Here is an 18,155-nt window from a genome sequence, read left to right on the forward strand (position 1 = left end):
GAGGTTAGTATGTATATATAGGGTGCTAATCACAATTACTAAAGATTTGTTACAGTAATTTATATCTTTAATATGATTTCTTTTTTTCAATAACAACTAATCCAAGATGTAAACAACAGTAGTGTTTGTTAGGGAATGTCTAGAATAGACTTTGTAATAGTTAGGTTAGTTAATATAGGTCTTTACTATAGGATGTTTTTAAGGTTTTATAAATTAAGATTTTTTTGTTTTTGTGTTTCTTTGACCCTTTCAGTCTTCTATGTTATGCAAGACCTATGTATGTCCTGGTCTGGGGTTAGAGTGGATAGGCACTGGTATAGGACGGGATGTCAAGAATGCTTCCAAATTATGTATGTTTTTCAAGCTATTTTACCTTTCCTTTTTGTTTTCCCTTTTAAACTTTTACTTTATAACAACTATTTGAATGTGGGAGGTGGACTCATGGAACGTTAAAGGACTCCAGAGCTTAAAGAGGAGGAAGTTAATTTTACATTTATTGTTGCAGGCTAAGGCGATGTTTATATTACTTCAAGAAACACATTTAACTAATGATCAATGGGTTGATATCCAAAAAAGAAAATGGATTAGAGAAGTAATAGCCTCAGAAGGTAAAACTAACAGTGTTAGTAGCTATAATTATTAAAAATAATTATAAGGGAAAGATTTTGGACTCTAAGGCAGATAAAGATGGAAGATGGTGTTATGTTGTTCTTTTAGCTACCCAGTTTGATAAACCTATTTTATTGTTAAATGTTTATGCACCCTGTAATGACCAGCATCTATTCATAACATCGTTATATCCAATTTTGACGCAATATGATAAATATTATATAATTATTGGAGGAGACTGGAATTCTTATCAGAATCCGAAGTTGGATAGATCTTGTCCACAAAGAGCATTTAATAAACAAGTGGTATCAGTATTAAGTGATGTTAAGGAAGACTTTCAACTATATGATCCTACTCAGTATTTAAATACTGGTAATAGTATAAATAATTATACCTTTTATTCCGCGTGTCATAAAATGTGGTCTAGAATAGATTTCTTTTTGATTTCAAGAATAATGGTTAACCTGGGACCCTTAGTTGTTACACATGCACGTTACTTGTCAGATCATTTGAAAATTTCATTAAGTTTTGCTAAAGATCCAATGGAGGCCCAGCGGCAAAGAGGTTTTAACTGGTCTCTTAACCCAGATTTGTTGAATAAGGAGGAAATACTGCATGAAATTATAGGTCATCTTAAAGAGTTATTAGATAGATTAAAGAAACAACAAGGTGTACCTGACATTGATTGGGCGACAGTTAAAGCACAAATAAGAGGGATCTTTTTGCAAAAAGCTTCATACTATAAAAAAATACAAAATAGAGATATTCAAAAATTGGAAGCTAAAATTAAGACACTTGATCAAGAATTGATTCAAAATTTTAATACTCAAACAGAGGTGGAATTACTTAAATGTCAAAAAGATCTCTTCTTAATACAAAATAGCAACTTGACATTTCAGGAACATAGGATGTTAGTGAGGTATGCCAATCATGTGCAAACGCCATCAAGGGCATTAGCTAGGATAATTAATCAGTCGAGAACAGCAGTACAAATTTCGGAAATACATTTTAGAAATACAACTTATTTCAAAACCGAAGATATAAATGTTTTTGAGCAGATATATACTAGTATATATGGTGAGCACAGTGATTTATCCCCCTATAGAACTAGTAAGGAATTTTTACAAAATATTAAATTTCTGGGAATAGAGGACAGTATTCAAAGAGATTTGATTAAACCGATATCTGAAGAAGAAGTGATATATACCATTCAATATATGAAATTGCATAAGTCACCAGGTCCTGATGGTATGATGGTGGAATTCTATAAGAAATTTGACAATATCTTTGGCAAAATACTCTCGCGTGTATTTAATTATATAATGAAGAACAAAATTAATGATCCCCATCTCAATGCTTCAAAAACTATTTTTATACCTAAACCTAATTCTGATTCTCAAAACCCTGACAATTATAGACCAATTTCATTAATAAATGTAGATATAAAAATTTTAACCTCTATTATAGCTAATAGATTAAAAAAAAGTTATGCATCATATTGTATCTAGGGAACAGGCTGGTTTTATGGCAAATAGACTAACTAGTGATAATACACTTACATTACATACTTTAATAGCTTATGCTAAACAGAAGAACCTTAACATGTATGCGCTTATACTTGATGCACAGAAAGTTTTTGACAGGGTTGATATAGACTTTTTGTTTGAAATTTTACCATATTTTAATATATCTCATGAGTTTGTTGAAGTGTTAAAAATTCTGTATAGTAATCCTTACACCACATTATATATAAACAGAAATTTTTCTAAAAGAATACCAGTCAAAAATGGAACACGTCAGGGTTGTCCTCTGTCACCTTTATTATTTAATATATACATCGAACTGTTATTCCTATACATTAAACAGAATGTATACCACAATGCCCCACTAGTTTACGGAACAAAAATATCAATGGCAGCGTTCGCAGATGACCTGAATATTTATTGTACAACTCCAGTCTCAGACACTAAAAAGTTATTAAAAGCGATAGAGAATTTTTCAGACGTTTCCAACTATAAAATTAATCTAAAAAAAATAGTATTTTCCCATTGAGAACTCCCAAACCCTTTTCACTGTTGCCTCTGGTGGGACAAATAATGTGTAAAGATAATATTAAATACTTGGGTATTGGCTTCGCTACGGATGATAAGGATTTTTATGTTACCAATATTAAAACAGTTTGGGATCAAATAGTGTCCGATTTGGGGAGATGGAAGAATCTACGACTACCAGTATTATCAAAGGTGTCAGTTATCAAAATGAATATATTACCATGATTATTATATATTTTCAGATCTGCTCAGGTAGTAATTTCAAAAACATTTTTTAAACGAATTCACAAAGAATTAGCTACATTTATTTGGGAGCCGAAGAAAACAAGGATCTCATATGAAAAATTAATGACTCCAAAACATAGAGGTGGATTGGAGTTACCAAATTTTGAAACTTACTATTTTATAGTAAATTTAAACAGGCTTCCAAGAATCGCTAATTATAATATAACTAGCACTAAATGGATGCCTACCTGGGTAGTTCTGAATTATAAATATATTTTACATTTGAATATTAATCCTAAAGCCATACCCTTTTTAGGTAAAGAAACTTTGAAACTATATGGGTTAATGGATCACATTAAACTATATGTAACGTCCCTACAAACTTTATTTCAATCATTAGATCTTGCTCAATATATGATGGCTTATCAACCCTTTCATAGAAACCCTAACCTGAGACTAAATAATAAATTAATTGATCTTAAAGAATTCCCCTCAATAATCAACTTAACTTTAATAGATATTTATACACTTCTTAAACTCTCGGCTAATCAGATAAGAAAATAATTAAATTTACCTAAAAATTATCTCGTTATTGTAAGACAAATTAGGGAACTTTCTATAAGTTACTTTAAAAATTTTAAACCCAGAGAAGAGAATATAATTAAATGCTCAAATTTGTGGCAAGCTCTCCAACAAGATATTAAATTTATAACAGCAGCAAATAATTTAATACAGGAGTTTAAATTCCAAGATAAAGTTCTTGTGTCAAAATATTGGAAAGAGAAAATGCCAGAGATAGAAGACAGTCATATGATAAATGCAATCGAATTGACTATAAAATCTATTTCTCTTCAAAAACTGATGTATACCCAGTTGATGATATGGAATAATGCGTATGATACACACCTTAGCCTGCATAAATTTAATTCCAAAAATTCACCAGTTTGTCCATACTGCAAGGATCAATCTGCTGATCTTCTTCATATGTTCTGGAGTTGCAAATGCATATACAAACTTTGGAACTCACTTAAGATACAATTCAGAAGATGGGTTACCAAAGTTCAACTTTGTCATGGGAATTCATGATTTTACATATTCCCCCCCAAAAATTTTCTAAATCTCAATGTATTGTATTAATCAATATTTTCTTATTAATGAAGCTATACATAGCTACTAATTGGTTGGACCCATCCAAAACATCATGGAATAATTTTAGAGTATTAGCAATAAGGCATATAGTAGCTCACAAACTACTTTTGAACCAACATAATAAAAATATTAACAATCCAAAAATATGGGAACAAGTATTTAATATTGTATTAGCGTAACATCTTATATTTGAATTTAGCAAGAATTTCTACACTTTTAAGAGACTCTGTAACAGTAACTTTTTATTACTCGAATTGATCTTAACCACTTTTATACTCTTTGTGTATAATTCAATGTGTTACTTGGAAGCATTTATGTAAATATTGTATATATGTTATGGAGTTAGTGTTAGTTACATTAGCTGGTAGTTTTTTCTTAATTTTCTGTATTGTTTTAATTTTGTGTGGAATATAAGAAAACAATAAAAATTATTATTGAAAAAAAAAAAGAAAAGCAGCTTGCCTAAAGAATGTACCGAGTAAAAATGTTTCTTAAAAAAAAAAAAAAAAAAATTTTGTAAACTGTATTTTCCACATCTCGCAGAGGTAAATAGCAGAATTTTACCTTCAAGCTCTGGAGTGGACACGTGGCAGCTACTGTCTTTGTGATACCTATCCCATGTTAGAGTGCAAATTCTGCTCCCAGTGATGCCAGCATATTGATCCCCTGAGAATGTAATCAATATTTTCAGTGTTTGTTGCTGCAGTCTTCTTTGGTGTTCAGAGTTGAGTAACCCTCTGCAAGGTAGCCACGTTCCGGTCCAAATCCCCTCATCCACAGTCATTACCAATGACTCTGACTTTGACTAGAGAGGGCACTTCACCGGGTAAACAGGTGCTCCATGTGTTCTGAGGGAGCCAGCTGTTTTGTGGATGGACTCACTCTTTGTGGATGCTCCATATGTGGTCACTGAGTTCGGTCAGTGGAAGGACATTTTCCCTGAAGTCCATGACCTGTTCGCATCTCTCATGAGCATCACATTTTAGAAGATTTTTCTTCCTTACTCCTCCACCCAGTGGTCAGAGTATTAGTATAGAATTGGCCTTGTTGGTTGCTTTATGTTTTTCTTTGATGGAATTTTTTCGGAACGCTGGGTTCTTTTGGCTAGTATTTTATTAGCCCTGCATTGGACCATACAGGTGTGGTACTCGCTGTTGGAAGATTTCAAGTGGAGCCTTTTCTCGGATTCCCTATGATGAATATTCTGTTGTTTCACTCATACATTAAAGCACAAATGATTATTTGGCTACTCCATTTCAGTCAACAGGCAGAGATCAGGAATTTTATGCAGGGTAGTGAATATTCTGTCGTTCTCTCAGAAGATGTCTTCGTAGGAACTGCACAGACTATGAAACATAAAATTCATCCATTTTCAGCCTGTTGTGTTTTTCTCTAGTATTGTTTGGAAGTTTTTGACTCTGGACTTCGCTGTTCCTACATTAAAGTCCAGACAGTTATTGTGTCTGTTTTTTGCTGGGCAGAATTTGCCTTTCTTCTTTTCTGTTAAAATCTGCAACAGCTTTCTGTGAGTGCTTTTACCTCTGCTATCATCTCAGGAAACATGCTTTGCCATGAGATCTGTGCTTCATATTGGAGAAACCAAACCTTCCAACATTTCATCTGTATTATATGCTGATTTTGGCATCTGTAACGTGGAAAATCCTTTTCTTGGTAGCTGTGATTGCTGTCAAAAGGATTTGTTAATTGTAATTTTGGTACTGTCGTCCATATTTAGTTTTAATGAAAACAGGGTATTCTTGATCTATCCCTCCACATCACCCTTTTTCCATTTTTAAACATGAGTTTGGAGTGTCACATCAACAGTGACAATCATTTAGAGGCACTGTTCACACTGCTGTGTGACTAGTCCTGCCACTGTAGGACTTAAATTCACAAATGAGTTGAATTTCAGTGTTGAGCTTCCCTTGTTTTGCATAGACCATAGTAATCGTGGAATGTACCTCTGGCATTGCATAGACATCCAAAGGCAATTGAGGGGTTATATGAATAGGAATCAAAGATACTGAAAAATATTACTGGTTCTTTCTTTTCCTTCCAGAATTTGAGCAAAAGGCACCTAACTTCTGTCTGGCTTGTTGTTTATAGCAATAACCCACGCCTGGGTGTGGGTAATGCTGGATTTACCCACGGTTGGCGTGGTTTGGTCCCGAGGGCGAAGCCCGAGGTACCAAACAAAGCCAACAGTGGGTAAATACAGCATTACCCACACCCAGAAGTGGGTTATTGCTATTATACCATGACATTATTTAAGAAAAAAAACTATTACTTTTCTTAAATAATGGCATAGTATAATGCCTGTTTACTGCCCTTCCGCAGATGTCTGGCATCCGGCAGTTCTGATGTACTGCGCGCCTGCAGTACATCAGAGCTGTGGGCAAAAGCAATGGAGAAAGCAAGATCTCCGTTGCTTTTTTACTGTTTCGCTATGTTAAATGGGTTTAACATAGCGAGACAGCTTTAAAATAAGCAACGGAGATGTCCGTTGCTTATTTTAAAACTGTCTCGCTATGTTAAACCAATTTAACATAGCGAAACAGTAAAAAAAGCAACGGAGATCTTGCTTTCTCCGTTGCTTTTTTTAAAAAAACTGTCTCGCTATGTTAAATGGGTTTAGCATAGCGAGACAGCTTTAAAATAAGCAACAGAGATCTCCGTTGCTTATTTTAAAGCTGTCTCGCTATGTTAAACCCAGTTAACATAGCGAGACAGTGTTTTAAAAGTAGAGTTATACTAATGGAAAAAAGTCCGGGCGACCAGACCTTTTTCCATTAGTATAACTCGATTTACAATGTGCACGCTGGCCAATCAGCGTGCATGTTTTGGGGGGGGGGGGGGTCATGGTATAATAAACTATATTTCCTTTGTCTACCATAAGTATGAAGAGTTACTGACAAAGTTCTTTGAAACTCATACCAGGGCTGCCTACTTTGGTGGCTGTTTCTCTATCTTTGGATAACATCTTCATGGTAGAATCTTGGTCCTTACTGAACACTTTTGTGAGGCAGTGTAAATTGTGTGCATATCAAAGTCTTCACTTGGGGCTGGAATAATTGAGGGTATGTTTTGTAGTCCACCCAAGCCTGTAAGATTAAATAAGGACTCTTAAAAATTAAAGGACTGACTCTTCCTTAGAAGATGTGAATATTTTGCAGTTAAATATAGTGTTGGATCTGATTGGACAGTACAGTCTTCATTAATCTACTCACCCTCTTTTCATCTGTTGGGATACAGAAATGTCTGTCAACTGAATTCATTTTTATCCTCAAATTAGCCCAGTCAGAAACTAGTAAATAGACGAAAATGATGATTGGTATTATGGGAAGGGGAAGAGCGTGGAAAAAAGTTGTCATCTGAGCTCAGCATGTGTGGTGTACCAAGTTGTAAAGTTAATGAAAATAATTCTCCAAGAAGACTTATTCACTGTGGAAACCAGTCTTGTGTAGTCATTGACTGCATAAGCCAACTCAGTTCTGTCAACAGGATGAAGCATTAAAAAATAGCAAGACTTCAGCTCAGTTTTGTGTGCAGGATGAAATATTGAAAAAATAGCAAGACTACAGATAATGCTGTATATGAGTCAGACTTGCATCAGTGTTGTATTTGGTGGTCTGAATTTACAGACTGCTCTCACAATTTTCTCTTAATTGTGCATGTTATTCATGATGTATGATCTAAATGTCCTTTTATTGTATTGCTAATCAGAAATGTGCTCTATTTCTACAGGTTATTTGTGACAGAAGTAAAATGAAATCTCAAGAACTGAAGGAGAAGATAAAAGAATATTTACAAGGTGAGTTTCAGTATTTTGCCGGTAGAGGGAACCTACTGACTATGTCTCAGAGTTTACCAAAGGCTGTGTGCCTGTGTTTGACTTTTTTTCCATTCAGGATAACTTTATTTTGACTCCCAGATAGTTTTAACTACTGTTGCAACATAACCTGCTGTTTATTTCGAGTATGCTGTTACTTTTTGTGTGACTGGACAGCTGTATTACACAGACTTGCAAACTGCAATAATCAGACTGAGGCAGCATCCTTATTAGATAGTGACCATCAGAAGTTAATGACAGGATTTTTTTTGTGCACATGACCTTTCTGTAGGGTACAACTATGACTATGTAGTATTGAAGAGTTTTTTTCATTGATTCCATGATTGGGTTCATCTTTTTTACAAGCTGAATTTCAGCATCTTTTTTCAAAAGTTTTGACATTTGAGCAGTTATTTGACCGTGATGTTATGTATCGACTACATAAGCCAGCTAATCCTCTGCTATTGTCATTTCTGTTTAGCCACACTCGCAGCTCAGAGTGTGATTCTTGCTGTCCTTGATAAAAGTTCCTGTATTCAAATTCCATTTTCTTAGTTGTGTATTATTTGAGACTCTTCTGAATCCTACATCCAATCACAGAAGGAAGCTCCTGGTGGAACTAATGGGAGGGTCTGTCTTTTGGCTTAAGAGAAAGGCCAGAGTTCCATCACTGCTAATCCTGTGTTATGCTGCATCTCCTGGTCCTTTCAGTGATGGAGACCATTACCTTCTAGCAGGGACTTGAGCTTGTTCCAGCCCACCTTGGTGATGGCATACTGAAAGTCTTGTGGAAGCACTCCTCCATCTCACAGTGTGAGGGTCCCATTCTAGGGTGCTTGTGCCATGCATCCCATTATTAATTTGGCTTGCTGGGGCTCAACAGTTTAAGGGGTAAGCTGTCAAGTTACCTGTACACAGATTGAGAGTACTTGGTGGTGAGACGATTTTTCATGGGGCTCCCTTCATTTCAGAAACCCAGGAAGATTGTTTGGTCACATTTGAAGAGGAGCAGTTAGATGAACCTGCATCAGATTCCATGACCCAGCTGCAAGATATATGAGTAGTAGATTTATTCTGGAGGGGAAGGCTTGAATTATGGATACAGGATCTTCACACTTGGAGGATTTAGTGTAATACTACTGCCAGGAACAGCACTGGCCCTCTCCCAGTCACGTGGTATCTGTAGCATGCAGTCATGCATGTGTCTTGACCCTGTCGTCATTTGCTGCTAGCGTTTTGCATGCTTCACTGAACCTGTATGCTATCCCATGCTTGAGTTTATGGAAGGCACTTGGTCCATCTCCCTTATGTTCCTCTTTTGAGTCTGATTGTTGTGAAACCCTGAGACTGGTAAAGATTGTGATTTCTTGCATTCCTTCTGCCGTTTTGACAAGAAAGAGTTGCCTTGTTGTCACTTAGAGCAGGCCTATTGTCTTTGATGCCCTCCTTTGTGTTGGTTGGGAACCTCTAAGTGTTTTTTCATCCAGCCTTCTTGCTGCAGCCTGGACTTCTGTCTGCATTACGTTGAAATTTAAGGTTTGCTGTTCCTTGCAGAACCATTTTTGTGTCCATGGATTTTGACTGTGCCACTTTGGCACCCCTTGCTGTTCTCAGGGCCTTGTGCTGTTGTATTAACCATGGGTAGCGTCTGTGGATTCCAGCTCTTGGAACAGACCAAAACTCTACTGTTCAGGAGCCATTGAAAGAAGCTGTCATTTCATGAGCATATCAGAGGAGTAGAGTCTGCATGTTCTCCCTGCGGTCGAGTGGCCTCCGAAAGACATGCTTGAATGGGCGTGTCTTCGCTGAAGGTTGGGTGTTGGGCTGGCAACTCGGCACCATAAAAATCTACTGCCAATCATTAGCGGACCGGAGTTCCGCTGTGGCGACCCCTAACTGGGAAAAGACAAACAACAACAACATCAGAGGAGTAGAGGGAGTATTTTTGTCTGGCTCTTTATTTTTGCACTCTTCCCATCTTGAAGGCTTTTGGAGTTCCATACTTTACTGCTTTAATAGAAGCTGGATAGTTACTAGTCTATGGAATATGATTCAAATGTTATATATATCAATGCTATTCAGAGTACTTTGTTCTGGGTTGCTCTAAGTGGACAACATTCCCAGCAGGATTTTTTCTTTGGGATTCCATCGTAGTCGAGAGCTTTCCTAGGTATTGGCTTCTGGGCATCCCTTGTGGGGTGAGTGGCTCTTGCCAGCTTTGGCTAGAGATTCTTTGGGAGGGTGGGATTTCCCACATGGGTGCCCCTGCCCTTTGGTGATATTTTTTTTTCATGCATTCCTGCTTGTTATCTCAGTTTGTTGCCTTTGTATATAATAAATTCTATGCTCCCTTTGCTGTGGTTGTATCTACCCTTTGAGAAGGCCTAAGAGGTTTTGGTTTGGCACTCTGAACTGAACTATAGTTTGGAGTCCTAATGTGGACCTGATTGCTTCTTCATGGTACTGTGGCACACATGAGGGCATGGCTGTTGCTGTGCACTATGAGGAATCCCATTGGCTGACATTTCAGGCATTTTACAATTGTTGGACCATTATCTCAGGGCCTTGATTAAGTAATTTCCCCCAGACTTTGGATGGGCTTTCTCTTTCAGCAGCCTTTGCCATTATTGTCTATAAATACTTGCTCATAAGGAAGGTTCACTTAGGTTCTATTTTAATTGGAAATTGGTGGATTCTCCCCTTTGAAGTATGAAAAGTGTGCTTTTGAACAGATGCTTTAGAATCCTAAATTGCTGTGTCTGACCCTTTTGTCCATGTGGCATCTGGCTTTTTCCCTGCCCCACAGTTTCAGTCTTTAGTCTATACTATGATACCTTTCAAGCAAGAGTGCGTGAAAATTTACACCTTGGCTCATCTGGAGACCATCTGTGGCCATGAGCATCACTGTTTCTGCACTGTCTGTGGATGAGAATATGCTGGTTGTCATTCTGGATTGCACCCCCTCTCCTGCTTTAGCTGTTGGGAGTCTCTGTCTTGGCATTCTGTAGAGTTGGCATGTCATCATCAGTAGGATTATGACCTGCCCATATTTCTGCACAGTGCAGCAGGTAGAAGGTGGTGACTGACGTAGCTGTATTTTTTTTGTTTTTTTGTTTTTTGTTTTGGGTACTCCCGTATATTTTCCATCACTGATTCCATCCCTTATCTTAGTGTTTGAAGACATGTGTCTGACTCATTCTGAGCATCTCTCACTGTCTGTAGAGCTTGGTTTTGTGCTTTCACTCCTATTGCAATAAAAGAAACTGCCTTAGTCTTTGTGAGAGGTATCTCCCATGATTTCGGCAATAGCCAGCTGCCACTAAGAGCCTGTTTTGTGCTTATTTCTTGTGACCCATTTGACCCCTAGGTGATGTGGTGATCGAAACTAACAATCTTCCACTTCAGGTTCTCAGTGAAAGCTTTTCTCAGTTTAGGTATTACCTTCCTTCTGCTGTCCCATTCACCCTGTCAGTTTAGGTATTACCTTACTTATTGTCCACTTGAGACTCTCAGTGAAAGCTTTCTTCAGTTAGGTATTACCTTCTTTCGGCCGTCCCATTCAGTCTCGCAGTGAAAGTTTTCTTCAGTTTAGGTATTCCCTTCCTTTGGCTGTCTCATTTGATCAGTTATAGTTGGCCGTGAGGTTTTGAAAACCTGCTTGCTTGTACCTCTGTGTTTCCAGAGGAATTTGTGGGTAGTTAGACTTTTCTTGTTGGAGGGCAAGACTGAAACCTGTCTCTGGCTAGATGAGCAATTCCTTTGAGAGTGCTTCTTCTTCACCTATAAAGAATCCTTGCATTGAAGGACTTTGACTTTTTGTTCAGCAGGTTTGCTGTTCTCCTTTTGGACCAACTAGTTATGCATTCTTGGAGTTCCTCCTTGGACTAAGCACTTTTCCTAGCATCTGTACCTCTTCAAAAATGTTCTTGTTGCTTGAAAGTTGCTGGTATAATGACCTTCCTTTTTCCCTGCCTGTGTCATGTTCCTTTGTCTCAGTCCTACTTTTTTACTGTGAAAGTGGTTTTGACATTTCTGTGAATGGCTCCATTTTTCCTGTGTCTTCACAATGGTAAAAACTGGAGTAAAGGATCAACCACTTCCTCAAGGTACTCTGCCTGCTAATGTGTGTTCCATGATGTGGAAGTACTGTATTAGTTATCACAAATTGGTAGCTAACCTCCTTGGCACTAGAAAAGGAAAGGTTTGCATTTGCCAGATATAAGCACTTTATTAAGGATTGGCATCTGCATTCTCTTCCATTATTGGATAGGATCTCACAGTGCTTTTGTTGCAGTCAGTGTGTACTCCATGCTGAGATTTGACTGCCTTCATTGTTTGCTGTAAAATGCCTTGTTGCAGATTTGGTACTACCGTCACCATTTGGTTTGGGGTGCACCCTTTCTCCAGTCATTATTGTCTCAACTGAGACTCTAGTGCTCAGTCTCTTCTCTTGACAAACGTGTGCCCAGGGCTTACTTTGCTGTTTGGTTCTGGAGCTGTCCTCCAGCTTCTTTACCCTGTTGGCTTACTATATGAGAATTTAACCCAGTTATAAAGTCCATAGCTTCATAAGTCAGCAGACCATTTCAAATATAACCAAAAACACTATTCAGAAGTTCCCTCTGTCCTCAAGGAGGGCAAGATGAGATAGACTAGGGGAGAATTTGAGACTGCCTGTACAATTATTTAAGTTTACCTTGAAGGTGGCAAAGGTTTTGCTTTGCTTGACATGTATTGCACGTTTGTTGCAGGGGTGAGGGGATACACTAGGGTATGACTCATCATGTTTATAGTCTGATGAAGGTTTAGTTCTTTTAACTTAGTGTTTGAGATGTCTTTAATCCTATGAAGAAATTGGAGGTCAGATGGGTTTGGATTTCTCATGGCTGGAAAGGCTAAGCACAGATCTTCTCTGAGGTGTCTGTAAGAGACTGAGTACAGAGAAAGGGCTACCAGTCTTTCTTATAACTAAGATTTTTGCAGCTTCTGATATGTTAAGTTATGAATCTCTGAGGTCTCTTTAAGTTGTGTGATATGATTAGATAAATAACTGTCAAAAGGTGCATCGTATTCAATAGCGGGTCTGATAGGACACAAGTAAAGGGGAATTAATATGATTTTGGATCTGGTGGAGATGAATTTGGAAATTATATGAGCCCAGTAAAAGGTTATCCAAACCACTGTGGAGACGTGATGGTTAAATTATAAGGAATTATCAACAAGAGTGCCTAAATCCCTTAGAACAGTGTCTGGCTGGAGAGGTGCATTTCCTATATGTTAAGTGAAACTGTTTTGTTTACCAAAGTGAACCATGCTTCATTTCTTTTACATTTAATTTGAAAACATTGTCCTTGCACTAGTTGTTAACATGTTCTAACCCATGTTAGAGTAATTGTGAGTCCGTTGAAGACCAAATAACAACACAAAAGTTACAGTTGTCTGCCAACATAGTTAATCATAGGCCAGGACTGCTTGTCTGAAGGTCTGAGAAATGTATGCCAAATAACAGAGGGACCAAAACTGAACCCTGCAGTACACCACTGATAACTTTTTTGCTTTCGGAAGTGGTACTTGGGACTCGAACCACATGGGTTCCATCTGACAGCCAGTTAGCTATCCACCTCACAACATAAGGATTTATGTTCAGATTTACAAATCTATCAATAATGGCTGCATGGGAAGCAGTGTCAAAGGCCTTGGCCAGGTCTAGATATGCTGTGTGCACTGCATAACCACTGTCCACTGTTTTACATTTTCAAGAGATTTTTGAATATCCAGATTACGGAATTCGTAAATAATGTGCTGCTTTGCTGTATATATGAAGCTGGTGAGACTAATGCATGTGTGGTTACCATGGTCTGTGGTTGTGCCAACCTTATGTCATGTCATTACAACGGCTATTTTTCCAGGCTTTCTGGAAGGTAAGTAACCTTTAGAATGGGTTAGATTAAGGAAGTTAAGTAGGGGTTCAGAAAGGCCATATCTGGCACTGATAATTAGGCTGTGTGTTATGTTATCAAGGCCAATGGATGAAGTATTAATTTTTGAAAGGGCTGAGCAAACTTCCATTGTAATTAAAGGGGTGGCTGAGATTGTGGAACCTGTGGGGTAACTATAATTGTGGGTGGAGTAAAATTTGCACTAAATTCGTTAGCTAGGACATTAGCTATTTCCCTTGGGTCAGAGAGTTGTTGGATATTAGTAATTAACTTCCTGACATAGTTAAAGAAAGATTTGCATTTTTTGTTTTGCTTTAGTGTCTATTTCAAGTTCATACCCAGATTAGAACTTCTACATATAGAAGCGGGTGTTACTCTCAGTTATGGGTCTGATGATGCCTGAATGCAGTGGTATGATGACTTCTCTGGACCTAGGCTTAGTGAATTGAATCCTTACCTCTGTTCTGATCTTGTATCCCCACCCACCTGCCAAACTGTTATTGTGGTCTTAAAGCTTGTTGGATTTTGAGTTGCCCACCTCTACTGTAAATTTAATATTGGACACTCCTCCCAGTCCCATTGCATCAGCTCATTCTATTGAGTACATTGTGATCAGTTGTGAAGGCCCACCCCTTTAGCTTCTTAATCTTGAAATTATCTTCTGTCTCCTCACTTTCTATGTTAAAAAAAAAAAAAAAAACATTGTGCCTCTTCCTGCTTCATTTTGCTGTTTTGCTTAGGTGTTCAACTGCATTTACTTTGCTTCATGTGTTACTGCTTGTCGGTAGTCTGATTAAATTGATAACAGTATTCTACTGAATTGATGCTTTATTTGAGCTGTTTTTTTTACTGTTGTGATTGTGAACTAATTTATCACATTTGCACTGCTTTAAAGCAATTTACTGATTAACTGCATTTCATTACTGTTAAATTGTATTTCGTTGCTATTTACTGCAATTCATTACTGTTTGTATGTTTTCATACTGTGGGTTCTGTTTTTGTCTGTGAGTGGTTAATCTGTGCTTTTTTGTGAGTTTTACTGTGTTTACCCTTAAATTGAGCAGCATAGTTTGGATACAGGTTTGCTGTATCCAGAGCAGTTTGTTTTTGCCTTCTATGTTTCTGGCAGCCATCTTGTGTTGGTAGAGCCTATCTTCTCTGCTAATGAGAGTAGCAGGGCTGCCTAGCACAAGCTGATTGGTAAAAAAAAAGCAGGGACTAGCCAGGTTAGTCTAGATTTCTGTTACTAGACTCTTCTATTTTTTGTGGTCTTTAAACCCTGCATTTGAGCTGGTTTGCGCTTATTTGCACATCATATATCGCATCTGCACTGTTTTTAACCCATTGCGGGGTATTCCAGCTACAAATGTTCCCTTAGTAGCAATTATGTGATCACCTAGTAGTACTCCTGTTATAGACCTTCCACCCTTTACCCTCTTAGCTCTCTCTGGCGCCTGTCCCTCAGATTCTGACAACTATGGATGGACAGTTTCTTATGGTTTCTCCTACCAGTGTGGTTGATATGGGCATCCTGAGACAGTATAGCAACTGCCTCATGTTCACAGACAACCTTCTACAACTACCGCCTAGGAACATAATTTGTGAGAGAAGCAATTATATTAAGAACCTAGAGTCTATGCTGTCTCCCTCACAAGCCAGTATATCTGGCACTGAGAAGGTTGTTAATACAAACGACACACCTCAACCACCACCCACAGCTACACAACACTCACCCACATATGTGGAGATCCTCAGCAAAAACATACCCAAACAAAAAAGACCTCCGACGCAAAAACACACATGAACTCTACTGCCCACCACAACACACACCACATACCACATAGTCCACACATCTGTGTCTCACAGCCACTAAGGCTTAAACATAAATCCAACATATTAGTCATAGGAGACTCCATTGTGAGATACACAGATGTGCCCCGCACCAAGCTGGATAAGGAGAAAGTCACGGTTGTTGTCATGTGCCAGAATCTGCCGTATCACCCATGCTCTCAAGTCTCTCAACAAAAGGTACTATTATGACTCTGTCATAATCTATTTTGGCATGAATGACTTGAGATGCACCTCCCTGGACTATATAAAGAGAGACATGATCGAGCTTGCTGAGTTTGTATCCCAGGCAGGTATGTTCCTAGCCTTAAGCAGCATTCTGCTGTCACCCAGAATGATGCCTCAATACAAACAGAAAATGATTGACTTTAAAATTGGCTTAGTTTCTGGTGTCATTCAAAGGGGATCCAATACCTGACAGCCTGGGAAGACATGATCGACAGACCACGATGCTTTGTCAGAGATGGCATGTATCTGTCTCCCTTGGGCTTCAGGGTTCTGGCAAAGGCTCTTTCATCCCCCATAGTGCCTTTTTTAGGCAGTGCCATGAGGTCAAAACTACCAACATGAAAATTTCATCATAACACAAATTAAAGGTCATGCTACTAAACGCTAGTCTAAACAAGAAAATGCACTCATTGCAAGCATTCTTAACCCTGGAAGATGCTGACATTTGTGCAGTCACAGAAACCTGGTTCAAAGCTGCGGAGAGCACACAGCCATACCACATTACTTATCCTATCATACAGTCAGACACCAAACCGTGGGCAGCAAAGCAAAAGGAGGTAGACTTTCAATATATATTAAAGACATACACACCTCCAGGCTGGTCAAACAGTATGACTCACAGGAGGCACTCCAGTTGGCAGTTTGCCATTGACAAGAACCCTATTCAAGTCATAGCTAGCCATAGGCCCCAACTTTGCCTCAAGATGCCCACTCCACCTATCCAGACCTCTTTGACTCTATCAAGATTCAACCAACCCTTTACCCTTATCATGGGCGACTTTAACTATCCAACCATAGATTGGAAGTACTACTCATGCCAAAACACAAATACCCAGAAATTCCTTGAATTTGTCAATGCAAATACCTTGGACCAGCTGGTCAACACCCCCACAAGAGGTGATAATATCTTGGACTTGGTATTAACCAACATGAGTAATCACTACAGCATCCCTACAGTGTCATCCTCCCTAGTAAGATCTGACTTTCAAAGTCACCATCTCCCCCGACCCCTCCCTAGCTCGGGTCAAACAAAAAAAACTTCTCCAAAGCTTATTACAGTCTGCTGAGGGTAAGGTATAAACAGCTTCACTGCCTCTCCCCCTCCGTAGGAACTGGCAGATATGTCCAAAAGTGCACCAAAGTACTTTAAAAGCATTTACATAGCTGCATGGAATCAGGAATACCCAACAGGACAAAATCATCCTCCTTAATGAAGAGTAAACCTGTCTGGTGTACATCTGCAGTAAATAAACTTTATAATAAAAGGAAAAAATTGCTGACCAGGACCAAGAAGGAGCAGGTGTCTAATTAGAAGCAATCTCTCCTTAGCCTAAACAAGGAAATAGGAACACTAGTGAAATCCTCCAAAGCAAACTTCAAGTCCAAACTGGCCACATGTACTAAAGACAATCATAAGGCCTGCTTCACATATGTCCGCAGTCTCAAAGGAAGCTCTCAGATCTCCCCAGAATTGGTGGTCAAGGACACCACATACACAAACGCTGTAGATATAGCCAACATGCTGGCAGACAGGTTCAATTAAAACTTCACCCCTCTGCCCCCCCCCCCCATCATTAAATCAGGACGTCCCCAGCACCTACCCCTCCCTCTCCTTACCTCTGGGGAGCAAGTCATCACTGCCCTCTTAAAGGCAAAGAACACAGCCTCAGTGAGACCCAATAACATCCCAGGCTGCATCCTACATGAATTCAGGCAGGAACTTGCAGCACCATTAGGCACCGTATTCAACCTAAGCCTGAGTACCGGTTTCATCCCACCCACTGTCATCCCTTTGCACAAAGGTGGAGCATCCACCAATCCAGGAAATTATAGACCTATTAGCGTAACTAGCCTGATTTGCAAGACCATGGAACAGATTGTCATGGACTTCATTAACAAGGACATTGGCAATCTCCAAACACTCGATCCTACACAGTTTGATTTTGTCAAGAGGAGGTCATGCCTGTTAAATTTGGTCAACTTCTTTGAGACAGTCATCAAAGCCATGGACGAGGGGAAGACTATGCATGTTGCCTTCCTTGACCTGGCCAATGTCTTCAGTACTATTCCCCAGTCTGGTATACTAGATAAACTCTCTCAATTAGTCATCAACCCATATTTTACCCGATGGGTAGCAAACTGGCTCACTGATAGAACCCACCTTGTCAAAACAGGGGAAGCCACCTCAAACAATAGAACCTTAATGAGCGATGTACCCAAGGGATCAGTCTTGGGGCCTCTGTTGCTTGGGATATACTTTTTTGAGGTGCAAGCCAA

At 38.7% G+C, this 18,155-nt stretch overlaps 1 protein-coding gene across 1 annotated transcript in view; it reads left to right on the plus strand.

Annotated features, from left to right (window-relative positions):
• ANKLE2 (ankyrin repeat and LEM domain containing 2) overlaps positions 1–18,155 on the plus strand; it is a gene marked incomplete in the record, with an annotated part of 2,117,323 nt that overhangs the window by 1,395,497 nt on the left and 703,671 nt on the right. Inside the window, 1 exon segment of the mRNA XM_044060669.1 lies at positions 7,779–7,845. Within this exon segment, the coding sequence (XP_043916604.1) occupies positions 7,779–7,845 (67 nt within the window).

The sequence above is a fragment of the Protopterus annectens genome, chromosome 2.part0 (genome assembly GCF_019279795.1).
Source record: "Protopterus annectens isolate FY-2018-M chromosome 2.part0, PAN1.0, whole genome shotgun sequence".
In the NCBI taxonomy this organism is placed as follows: Eukaryota; Metazoa; Chordata; order Ceratodontiformes; family Protopteridae; genus Protopterus; species Protopterus annectens.